Here is a 13,185-nt window from a genome sequence, read left to right on the forward strand (position 1 = left end):
CAGTTACGAAATACTGGAGCCAGGATTTGAACCTAGGCAATGTGACTGAAGAGCCTTGTGTATCCTTCTAGACCAGTGTTTCTTAACTTTTTTTTTTTTCTATTGGTGATGCTCAAGGAGGAAATTTTAATTAAATTCAAATTCTCCCTAAGTAGAAATTAAGGAATAGGATTTTATCAGGCAAGGTTAAGCTCTGGAGGGATTTTTCATCTCCCAAGATCCAATTTTTGCCCTCTTGGGGACAATCTCTTTCCCGTTGGCAATGTGTGTTACAGACTTTTCACTATACACATTTACATTAATGTACCATATGTTTATCCCTAAAAACATATGGTTTTGTTTCACAGTTTTAATGATATCTTCCTGTAAGTATCATTCTGCATCTTGCTTTCTTTTCCCTCCACGAGATATCTTGAGGAGACAGAGTTGTGCTGAGATAGACAGATATCCATCATTTAACTGCAGTATTAAAATCATATCAACGTGACCAACTTGATTAAGTCCTTCTACTATTGAATATTAGAAAGTTTTGTACTTCTTGGCCTTCAACGAATGCGTCAATGAATATCTTCCTGCACATCTCCTTGGACTCACATGTTTCTAACATAGGTACCAAGATGGGAACAGGGCATGTGCAAAGGTCTATAATTTTAACAGATACTGTCAAATTACTTTCCAGGGTGACTGGACCAATTTACTTTCCCACAGAGACTTTACAAGAGTATATATTTCCCCAAGTGTTTATACTAAATATGACCTCTTTCTACCTAGGGCAGTGCTAAACGTTTTCATTAAATGAGTCATTTAAAAATATTTATATTACTCACCAGCTGATAGTAGCTTGTGTAAGAGGGAAGATGTGTAGATAAGATGATGCTGTTGGAAATGCTGACAAAAGAGAGCAGTGAGACTGGGTTGCTGAAACGCCCTGTCCAGAAAACCTGTACTAGGGCCTAACTCACTCCACAAAAGGCTAAGAATAGTCATTGCAAGGGAACAGGTGCAGTGGACTTTGAAATGGTGACCTCAGGTAACAGGCAGTAAATCTTTTTACCCATTTACCATGTCTCTCTCGGGCACCAAGAACACTACTAAGGGGAATGGAGACCAAACACCCAAAGTAAATGAGGTGTTGAAAAGACAATGATCCATTTACCAGAAAACAGAAATACACATGATGGTGATAACACTAAACATCCTGGAAAATGATACTACAAACTTTATAATGTTAAGGAACAGCAACGACTATCCATGTGATAAAATTCCAAGGTCTTTCAGAGAAGAAGAAAACATTTATAGTAAATAAAGTGGAAATGCTCCTTTCTCCTTTCTCCCTCTCCTTCCTTTCCCTCCATCCCCTTCTTTACACACACACACACGCCTACCTGAAATATATACAACAAGGACCTACTGTATAGCACAGGGAACTCTACTCAATATTTTGTAATAACCTATAAGGGAAAAGAATCTGAAAAAAAAATATATATATATACACACAGACACACTCTCTCTATATATATGTATAAGTGAACCACTTTGTTGTACACCTGAAGCTAACATAACACTGTAAATCAACTGTACTTAAAAAAAAAAAAATTGAAAAAAAAAAAACAATAAAACCCCATCCAGCATAAAAATACATAGGTCTGTTTCTTCAGATCTTCATTTCCTTATGAAGGCTCCCATATCATATTAAACTTGTATTCAATTAAAAAAAAGAAATATATACAAAATTTAGCCTGCAAAATGATACAAAGAAAAAAAGTATGGACAATATTTTGTATCATAATGATTCAAATTCCAGTCAATATGGCTTTTTCTCAAAGGTGTACTTTTTTCTTCAATCTTGACCTAGAAGTGATTCTCATGAATGCGATCAGAGGTCACAGTCCAAAAGGAAGAGACGAAAATAATGGAAGAGCAAGTGGGAAACCACACTTGTTGAGTACTACATGCTTTGCATAGCTTCTCTCCTTTAATCCCCATAACCATGCTGTGAAAGATGATTACATGAGAAGAAATGGAAGCCGTGGGAGGTGAGCATGACTAAGGCACCTTATCCAGCAATTGAGATGTGAGCACAGGCCTAATGACTCCAAAGTCTGCTTCCCCACTATACCATGCTGCCTGCTGAAACTGAAAGAGTCCAGTTAATACTTGAATAGATCAAACTGTAAAACAGTGAGAACAATGTTCTTGCCACGTGACTGTTCTTCACTGGACAGAAAAAGTAACTCATATTACTGTGGTTCAGAAGTTTCTGGAATTGCATTTTCTTCTCAAAGTTACTAGAACAGGTCAAGACAAAATAATCATCATTATAAGAGGAGGACATCAAGACAACATTCAGAAAACTTGTTGTAAGATTAGATCTGTTCTGGACTTCCCTGGTGGCTCAGTGGTTAAGAATCCGCCTGCCAATGCAGGGGACATGGGTTCCATCCCAGGTCTGGGAAGATCCCACATGCTGTGGAGCAACTAAGCCCTGTGCACCACAACTCTAGAGCCCACGAGCCACAACTACTGAGCCCACGTGCCGCAACTACTGAGCCCGCGTGCTGCAACTCCTGAAGCCCACACGTCTAGAGCATGTGCTCCGCAACAAGAGAAGTCACCGCAATGAGAAGCCCACGCACTGCAAGGAAGACTAGCCCCCACTCGCCGCAACTAGAGAACGTCCGCGCACAGCAATGAAGACCCAACGCAGCCAAAAAAAAAAAAAAAAAAAAAAGATTAGATCTGTTCCAAAATAAACCCTAAAAAAGCCAACAGCAGGATTTACTACTAACTGTCTTGATTTGGAGTTTGATGCCTATGGTAACAGCCAGACACCCTAGGCACCAAAAACCATAAGCACCTCCCTCACAAAAATACTCTTCAAAAAAATCCCCACCAAATGACACTTCAGAGGAGACACATGATCTCCAAAGTCAAACACACTTTCTGAAATTCAATTGAAATACTCAACAAAACTATGATTAGCCCAAACCTATGCAGGTTTGAATCACATACCTGGGGCTGTGAAATGACAGGGGTGGACGTAGAGGCAGCAGCCATGGCAGCTCTGGAGTTGTGGGCGGTGACCAGGCCCCAGCACTAAGGCACCCCACACGGGAGTCAGATTCTCGTGGTTGCTGATCAGATCACGGTCATGCTAGGAGCAACTGTGTACCTGGAAAAGGATAGGAAAACCCACCGTCAGCCTCAGAGGACTAGCATATGCGAGTGAAGTACCTTTGGCCACGGGAAGTGAAAAATCCCCTATACCAAATGCCAACTACCAGCTTAATGAAAAGAGGAACCCGGGAGGGAGCATCTAACATCTCACGGGAGGACTTCTGTACCACTCAACCAAATCAGTTTATGTATTTTCATAAGTCTGAATCCAACTCGGTATGATAGCTAGATGTTCTGGGCAGGTGATTTCAAGTTGTGAAGACAGGGAGAGTGGGCAGAGGGAAGAGCCGTCCTGTCATTAAATAACAAAGGAATTGAGTGACTCACAATTAAGAGCTGACAGTTTATAGACAAAGGGCAAAAAGAATAATAGTATCAAGTGTCTTAGAGACACCCAGTTCAACCCTGCCCATTAGCAGATGAAAAACCCTGTGGGTTGGAGAAGAGAGATGACTGGAACCTTACTCTTCATTAATGGCAGAACCAGCCCTAGAGCAGCAAGCAAGTCCCAGTCCCAGATGAGACATAAGTGAATGTGTTCCATGTTTACATTTCTTTAGGGAACTTGTTACCACTTTCAGGATTAAAGAAAGGCAAGATGCCTCAAAGTTATAGACATGAGTCGGTCACAAGAAAAAGTAAAGTACTTGGGTTGGGGGAGGGGGAAGCTTTGTAAATCAGACTTCCACATGTATGAGGAAGAGTACGTTTCTCAGTTCCTCTCAATACCCTTAGAGAGAGGATGCTAGACCTATGTGATAATTTCCACATTGCAATTTAGTCCAGAAGGGGACATTTTTCCAGGTTAAGAATTTAAGAAAATTTTTCATTTTTAGGTTGTTTTCATACCATCTTACAATATTCTTTCTTTTATTCAAAAGATATTTATGGAGCATCTACAGTGAACTAAGGGCACAGTGAATAAAATTGAGGCTGCCCCTGCCTGCAGGGAGCTTTTGTCTGTAAATATACTTTCTGGTTTCAGCAGCATGCAAGATAACACTGGAATACTTTCAAACTATTGGCAAATGATACTCTTCATAATAGTAAAAGTTATGAACCAGGATCACAAGATCCAAGTCTTGAGCAGTTAAGTAATGGCAGAGTTGGATATTTAACCCAAGTCTTTGCCAAATCCTCTGGCACTATTTTCTATTAGCTGGATTATGCTGAGCAAGTCACATAACCTCAGAAGAACTGCTTCCTAAGAAACAATCAAGGTTTGGCAGCAACTTACATTCTGATTTTCGAACCTTACATTCTGATTTTTATCCTGTCTCTGTGTATTATCCTTCATACTGTAGTTTTAATCACTTTAGGTGTTAGTTGTTTAGAACCATGGCACCTTCCTATTTTCTTCCTCTACCTTTCTGTTAGAGTGACTTTTTTTTTTTTTTTTTTTTGCGGTACGCGGGCCTCTCACTGCTGTGGCCTCTCCCGTTGCGGAGCACAGGCTCTGGACGCGCAGGCTCAGCGGCCATGGCTCACGGGCCCAGCCGCTCCATGGCATGTGGGATCTTCCTGGACCGGGGCACGAACCCGTGTCCCCTGCATCGGCAGGCGGACTCTCAACCACTGCGCCACCAGGGAAGCCCTAGAGTGACTATTTTTATTAATAGATAAGAAGTAAAGCTGTCAAGCCACATTTTGGTCTAACATTCCACACAAAATTCCATAGCTGCCCTAAGACAACAGTGATGCTCTCCTCAGTCCCAGTTTTAGAGGGAAAAATACCTGCTGTTTATCACACTGTGATTTTAAGTAACAGCCCAGGAGAAAGGCACACATCCACAGAGTGTATTTCCTCTTTCATGAGGGGTGCCAGAGAGCCGAGCCTACCCTGGGAAAATTACAGGGTCCTATGGTGCACTCCTTCATACTGAACTTATTTCTGGTACCATTTTGTGCCACCCCTACTTTTGTATTTTTCCTTTTTCCTTCTCACATATTGACAATTCACATCTTCTTGCTCTATTATATGTGGAGTGGACAGATGAATATATAAATATGTTATATAATATATAAATATATAAACAATGATAACAAAAAAGCAAAACAAGCAGGCAAGTGAGATTCTATTCTAAAAGACTCACGCTCTGTGTGCTGGCCCAATATCACTTCTGCCGAGCTAAATCATTAAGCGATAAAACCATAAAATATTTTCAATGACCAGAGTACACAGAGTTGCCCAAAAGGTGAATGCTGGGCACCCAGCCTGCAGTCGGGAAAGGGATATCGAAATGGATGTGACAAATATGCCATATGGCATCACTGCTGACAGCAAAAGGAGGAGGGGCAGGAGACTGAGATTTAATGAACACCTACTAGATGCTGAGCACTGGGACAATCCTTTCACATACAGTTTAAGGCAGATATTGTTAACTCATTTCATAGATGAGAAACCCAATGCATTGTTCCCAGTCATGTGGTCAGGAAATGATGGAGCAGAGACCTGAACCAGGACCCACCCCAGGGCCTTTCCATAGATGAACCCTCCAAGTGTACAAAAATTAACAGTGAGAAAGTGCTTGGAGTTTTTTTAAGCAAAAATTTCATAAAGTCCTTCAGGAAGCAGGATGCAAGTCAGACGTTCTGCAGAGTAACTATTTCCCCAAAGCCTGAAACAGAGCACCCTGGGCTGCTCTCATCCATAAAAAACTTTCATGATGTGCCCCTAGTTTTGATTTATGTGACACATGCCTGAGCTACATAGTAGATAGTACAGATTGTTAGTTTCATATTTTGAAGAAGAACATTAACTGTCTTCCCCTAAAGCATCTAAGACATATCGAGTTTTGATGCTTTTGTTAAACCTTTTTTTTTTCAGAGGAAGAGATCTTTATTTCTGAGATAATAGTGTATAACACTAGAAGATTCATAAAAGTGTATGTTGAACCTATTCTTACATTATAAGAGCCTTTTGTAAGATGGGATATGGTTACTTAACTCTTAAAATATAAGAGCTAAACAATACTACCTCAAAGGGTATAAAATAGCTCTCTCGGAGCAACGTCTTAAAATTACATTTATGAAACCTATTTACTTCCCAGCCTATTTACAAAACTGTACAAATCATGGGGGAAGAGATGTGATGACAAAAAAGACAATATCCTAAATAATGATGTCATTCAGTCTCTGGCCAAGTAAGCTGGATTACTTTGACATCTTGTGTCCTGCTTTCCCAGAGCCCCAGACTGCTAACTACAGAATTGCATGGAATTTTTAAAGAAATTCATCCCTCTTTGAACTCTTCCAAGTATTTAGATACCTGACCTGCAATTCTTATAGCCTGCCCTCACCGTAACTCTCTACTTCATTTGCTTGAGCTCCAGGTACAGGAAACCATAAAGCAGTGTGAGTCAGCTCCATTAACCGCAGGTGCCCTTGGCCGTCACTATTGCCCATTCTCTTCTTCCCTAGTTGTCCCCATTTTCCATTCTAGGCATGCCTTCTAATGTATATCATTCTTGTCAAAACCGCAAAACTACATCTAATGCCAGTCACTTGCAAAATATGAGTTTTGTCACCTGTTGACTTGCCCATTCATCCATTTTACAGTCTTTGGGTATGAATTACCTCAAAATCCCTCCCTATAGTTCGAAATATATATATATATATATATATATACACACACATAAAATAGGTAACCAACAAGGGCCTACTGTACAGCACAGGGAACTCTACTCAATATTTTGTAATAACCCATAAGGGAAAAGAATCTGAAAGAAATAGATATGCATGTATATATAACTGAATCACTTTGTTGTATACCTGAAACTAACACAACATTGTAAATCAACTATACTTCAATTTAAAAAAATAATATTTTAAAAAATGGATAGATAAAATACCATTTACAAGTAAGAAAGCTACACAGGCTCATGGTTCTGTGCTAGATTAATGGAAAATAACCAATTGAATATAAGAAAAGGAAATAGCCTGAATCAACCCTAGAAGTCACAGATGGATCCCAGCTATTGCTTAAACTTCCAGAAACATACTGGAAAGAATTAATATGGAAGGTTGGAGAACATTTAAGGCTCAACATTCCCTTCATGTGAAACTGTAATTAGGTGGACAGAAAATAAGTAAATGAGACCCCAACAGACTCACAATGATGCTCCCTGTTCAGAGGGATGACGGCTGGAGTGAACTAAGCCAGGGAGCGTTGGAGTACATTTAAAATACACTCAGCTCCTTAAAAGAGGTTCATGGCTCCAACTGAGCAAGTAATCTCTGTCTGTATTTACTTCTAATTTACATGTGGCCATAACGACTGGCCCAGAAAATATGTGGGAGAAAAGCACTACCAGCTGGCTTTCTGATATGGGCAGCCATGCCAAGTGACAATGATCTTGCTAATTACTGAGTGCCACACCAAATACCTTAAAAAAAAGTCTCTGGTTCTGAGGCAAATGTTCCCTTTGATTACTTCTGGAGCTGATGCTGGCTCTTTTCCTAGGCCTCATAGGAAGATGAATTTCTAACCGGCAAATTTATCTACTATAAAGCTAACCTTTTTCCTTCATCTGGACTTGAGTCAAACAGTGACTCATTTCAGTCTCTAGAAAGAATGCAGGGTAATACCTGATACTGAATATGCATAGACTTCATTCTCTAAGGATAAGAGACAGAAAAATCCAAATCCACCAGGCAAATGAAAAATATTATGGGGCTCAAGAGAAGGAAGACTATAGAATCAGAGCAAATATTTACTTAAGAAATAGGTACACTACATAAAAGAGAACTTTAGAAAAACATGAGGTAAGAAATGAGTCAGCATTAACAAAAAAATTATGAATTATGAACTTGAATGAAGGCAGTCGATCAAGTAGAAAACAATAAAAAAGCAGAAAATGGTATTACTGAAGCAGAACATAAACCAGAGCTTTGGGTGGGGCCTACAGGACTAAAGATTTCAAAGCTTCCATTCTCAAAACAGAACAGATGAACACAAAGTACTAAAGGAGGAAAGCAGTCATCAATGCTGAAACCAGGAATGGATACATTTACCCTCAAAATTTTAGAAAAGTGTTACACATAAATAGAGCCATTTAGATCAGGTAGGAAAAAAATTCAGACTTGAAATGTGTGTATCCTTCTTCAGAGAGCTCTCTACTCTATAGAGTTCAGCAGAAACCAAATAGAAGAAACTCTCAACCTCAAGCCTGGACGGACAAGATGACGTGATAGAGGAAGGTCAGAGCTATAGCCTGTCTTTCTCAGTATTTATCTATTTCTATTTATCTATTTATTTATCTTAAGCATCTGAAGCCAGCCTTATATCTAAAGCCTGAGACTGGAAGATTCTTCTCTTGAATCTGAGATGAAAAGACCTTAACAACAGTAACATCACGAAGAAGATACTGCACCCATTCAAACAACAAATAGGAGACTTAAAAACCAATCACTGGAAATGCAGGAGAAGGATTGGAATATAAAGTTAAGAAACTTGCCCAAAATGTACAGCCAAAAAACAAAGTGAAGGAAAATAGAACAGTAAGAATGAGAAAGCTAGAGGACTAATCCAGGAGATCTAATTGCCAAATAAAAGCAATTCCAGAATAAAAAAAAATAAAGGAAATGGAACGGGGGCGGGGGGAGGATCAAACAACAAACTCAAAACATTTCCTAAAGTGACGAGTCCTAAGTTTGTTGACTGTAAGGGTCCACTGATGCATACCTGCCCACCTGCATCGATTTTAATATGCCCACGTTAAGCACATCATCATGATTTTTTTTTTTTTTTTTTGCAGTACGCGGGCCTCTCACTGTTGTGGCCTCTCCCGTTGCGGAGCACAGGCTCCGGACGCGCAGCCTCAGCGGCCATGGCTCACGGGCCCAGCCACGGGGCATGTGGGATCTTCCCAGGCCGGGGCACGAACCCATGTCCCCTGCATCGGCAGGCGGACTCTCAACCACTGCGCCGCCAGGGAAGCCCCATCATGATTTTTTTAAACACAGATTTTTTTTTTAATTGCTGTAACTGACCAGAAAGTGATGCGGGGGCTCATAAACAAAGGATTAGGCACCAGAAAGTCCCTGCATTTCTCAACAGCAATCTAGAAGCTAGAAGACAATGGACAATGAAGAAAGTGATTTACAGTCTACGATCTTATTGCAGGATGTCCTTTGCAAAACAGGGAGGAAACTAATCAAAATGAAGGCATGGGATGCAGGAACAGGAGCTCGATTCAGGAGAAAAATAAAGGGAATACCTGGCTTACTTGTGAAAGGACATCGCTGGGTGACAGGTAAGTGGACTCACAAAGTAGGTTTGCAGAATAACCATCTGTCTGGGTATGTTGAGATATTTCTGGAACTGACAGAGTTTGCGACTGAATGAGCATGTAGAATCCTAAGCACACAGAATAGAATAATAAGCACACAGAAAAATAATAAGCAAACATAAGAAGAAGAATAAGAAAACATAAGAAGAATAATTAAAATTTAAAGGAGAAGGATTTACAGAAAAAGAAAAGGATCCATAGAATTCTAAATGAATTCTAAATGTCTCCACTGTGAACGACATTAACAAGTTCATAATAACACTAACACTGAATATGGCCTGATCAAAATCACGACCTAATTATATCAGGATGAAGAGGTACAGGAGGGGAGTATGCATGCAGCACATCTTCCACAAAGGATGTCTATCAATACTTGAAACCGATGTATCAAAAAGTACAAGTCTTAGTGATGCAATGCAAATACCCAATGAAGCAGCTAAACCAACTGAAAATGGTAGCTATGGGGAAGGTAAATGGCAGGGAGAGAGAAAAGAATTCCTTTTCCTTAGAAAGCCTCATATAGCTATTTGACACTTTAAATTTCAAACATTTGAACATTTAAATCATTTCAACACTGATTTAAAAATAAAGCAAAAAAATATCACTGCCGAAACTAAAAATGTATTTAAAACTACAACAGGCAGAAGTGCCACTACAGAAAACCAAGCTAATGCCATGGAAGACAAGCTTAAGAAAAGTCACACGTGCTTATACTAAAAATAGTTACTAGACTGATTAGAAATTATGGCTGTGGAGCACAGAAAATAGAGATTCAGTATAAGAATTGGTACCCCTGGAAGAACAAATGGAACAGAAGTTATTTAACAATAAAAGTAAACTTTTCTTAAAAGATTAGAAGTTCTTAGGCTTAAAGAACACAATCAAAGAAAAAATAGATAAAATGCACTAAATCAAAATTTAAAACTTCTGTGCACAAAAACACAATCAAGAGTGAAAAGGGGCTTCCCTGGTGGCGCAGTGGTTGAGAGTCCACCTGCCGATGCAGGGGACGCAGGTTTGTGCCCCGGTCCGGGAAGATCCCACATGCCGCAGAGCGGCTGGGCCCATGAGCCATGGCTGCTGAGCCTGCGGGTCCGGAGCCTGTGCTCAGCAACGGGAGAGGCCACAACAGTGAGAGGCCCGCGTACCGCAAAAAAAAAAAAAAAAAAAAAAAAGAGTGAAAAGATAATCCATGGAATGGGAGAAAATTGATATCCAGAACATATAAAGAAAACTCAACAACAAAATCAAACAACCGAGCTAAAAATTAAAAGACTTCAATAAATATTTCTCCAAAGATATTCAAATGGCCAAAAAGCACCTGACAAGATAGTCAACATCACTAATAGTTAGGGAAATACATATCAAAACCACAATGAGATCCATTAGAATGGTTGCTAACAAAATAAACAAGGATGTGAAGAAACTGGAATCTCTATGTACTGCCAGTGGGAATGTAAAATGGTTCAGCTCCTACACAAATCAGAATGGCAGTTCCTCAAAAAAAAGTAGAATTATCCAGAATGACCATCATCAAAAAATCTACAAACAATAAATGATGGAGAGGGTGTGGAGAAAAGGGAACCCTCTTGCACTGTTGGTGGGAATGTAAATTGATACAGCCACTATGGAGAACAGTATGGAGGTTCCTTAAAAAACTAAAAATAGAACTACCATACGACCCAGCAATCCCACTACTAGGCATATACTCTGAAAAAACCATAATTCAAAAAGAGTCACGTACCAAAATGTTCATTGCAGCTCTTTTTACAATAACCAGGACATGGAATCAACCGGTGTCCATCAACAGATGAATGGATAAAGAAGATGTGGCACATATATACAATGGAATATTACTCAGCCATTAAAGGGAATGAAACTGAGTTATCTGTAGTGAGGTGGATGGACCTAGAGACTGTTATACAGAGTGAAGTAAGTCAGAAAGAGAAAAACAAATACTGTATGCTAACACATATATATGGAATCTAAAAAAAAAAAAGAAAAGAAAAAAAAATTATCAGAAGAACCTAGGGGCAAGACGGGAATAAAGATGCAGACCTACTAGAAAATGGACTTGAGGACACAGGGAGGGGGAAGGGTAAGCTGGGACGAAGTGAGAGAGTGGCATGGACATATATACACTACCAAACGTAAAACAGATAGCTAGTGGGAAGCAGCCGCATAGCACAGGGAGATCAGCTCGGTGCTTTGTGACCACCTAGAGGGGTGGGAGGGAGGGAGATGCAAGAGGGAAGAGACATGGGGACATACGTATATGTATAACTGATTCACTTTGTTATAAAACAGAAACTAACACCCTTGTAAAGCAATTATACTCCAATAAAGATGTTAAAAAATAAAATTAAATTGAAAAAATAAATAAAATAAAAATAGAATTATCCAGCAATTCCACTGCTGGGCATATATACCCAAAAGAATTGAAAGCAAGGTCTCAAAGAGAGATTTGTACACCCATGTTCATAGCAACATTATTCATGATAGACAAAAAGGTGGAAGCAACCCATGGACAGATGGAATGGATAAACAAAATGTAGTATATGCATGCAATTGAATATCATTCAGTCTTAAAGAAGAAGGAAATTCTGGCACATATTACAACATGGGTGAACCATGAGGACATTATGCTAAGTGAAATAAGCCAGTGACAAAAAGACAAATACTTTGTGATTCCACTTATATGAGGTGCCTATCGCAATCAAATTCATAGAAGACAGTACGTAGAATGGTAGTTGCCAGGGGCTGGGGGAGGAGGGAACAGGGAATTGTCTATAGGTAGAGAGATTCCGTTTTGCAAGATGAAGAGAATTCTGAAGATCTGTTTCACAGCAATGTAAATATACTTAGCACTACTGAACTTGAAAATGGTTAAGATGGTAAATTACATGGCATTTGTATGTTACCACAGTTAAAAGGCAGGTTTGTTAAATAACTAAACTTCAAGAGCTAAAAGAATTCCCATTAAAAAACAAAGTGGGGAAAAATCAAATCACAAAGGGAAAAACTTAGGCTGGACACAGTCATCAGCTTGGCCACAACAGATGACGAGACACAGAAGCAATTTTCATTATTTTGTCAGAAATATAGAATGACTCAAAAAGTATACATTCAGCCAAGGTGTCATTTACCTGCAATAGCAAGAACAAGGCACGTGTATTAAATATAATCAGGCTTTATTTCACCCTGAAATCTCCACTTGATGACGTAATGCAGGTAATCACGTGTCAAATCAAATTAATGTGCTCAGGAGAGCCTCGGCATGAGCTTCTTATCAATCCATGTAAACAAAGGATATCTGTGATAATAACGGTGACCAAAAAATGCAGCTATTGTAACTACTGAAAGAAAAGCTATATGACTGAAATGCATGTAACTGTAATAAACGAAGATAAAAACTCCAGGAAATCTCAAGAAGAAAGAAAACATTCTTCACCTTTTGAGAGTCAATCAATACTGTTTTATTTCTAAAGTTGCTAAAAGAGGAATTTCAGGGCAAATTTAAAGAGCAAAAAGGGGAAATGGGTGACAAAGGGATGGCAGTGCTACACTTTTTTATCTGAGCTTCCTATCCTTACCACTGCTTCCCATAAAACCAGGGAGGCAAATGGTCCAGCTGGGATGAAAAAAGCTGTGATCACTTTCAGAGTCCATTTGCTTCACATGCAGATTTAGAACAAGGAAGTCAGAAAAGCACTTGAGA

At 39.4% G+C, this 13,185-nt stretch overlaps 1 protein-coding gene across 1 annotated transcript in view; it reads right to left on the reverse strand.

Annotated features, from left to right (window-relative positions):
• The window catches only part of LPAR1 (lysophosphatidic acid receptor 1), a 159,201-nt gene that overhangs the window by 81,906 nt on the left and 64,110 nt on the right, over positions 1-13,185 (reverse strand). The window contains exon 2 of the mRNA XM_065878722.1: positions 3,013-3,172. Coding sequence (XP_065734794.1) covers positions 3,013-3,057 — 45 coding nt within the window. The 5' untranslated portion in view covers positions 3,058-3,172. The remainder of the gene's footprint in view (positions 1-3,012; positions 3,173-13,185) is intronic.

Source organism: Phocoena phocoena, chromosome 6 (genome assembly GCF_963924675.1).
Source record: "Phocoena phocoena chromosome 6, mPhoPho1.1, whole genome shotgun sequence".
Taxonomy (NCBI): Eukaryota; Metazoa; Chordata; class Mammalia; order Artiodactyla; family Phocoenidae; genus Phocoena; species Phocoena phocoena.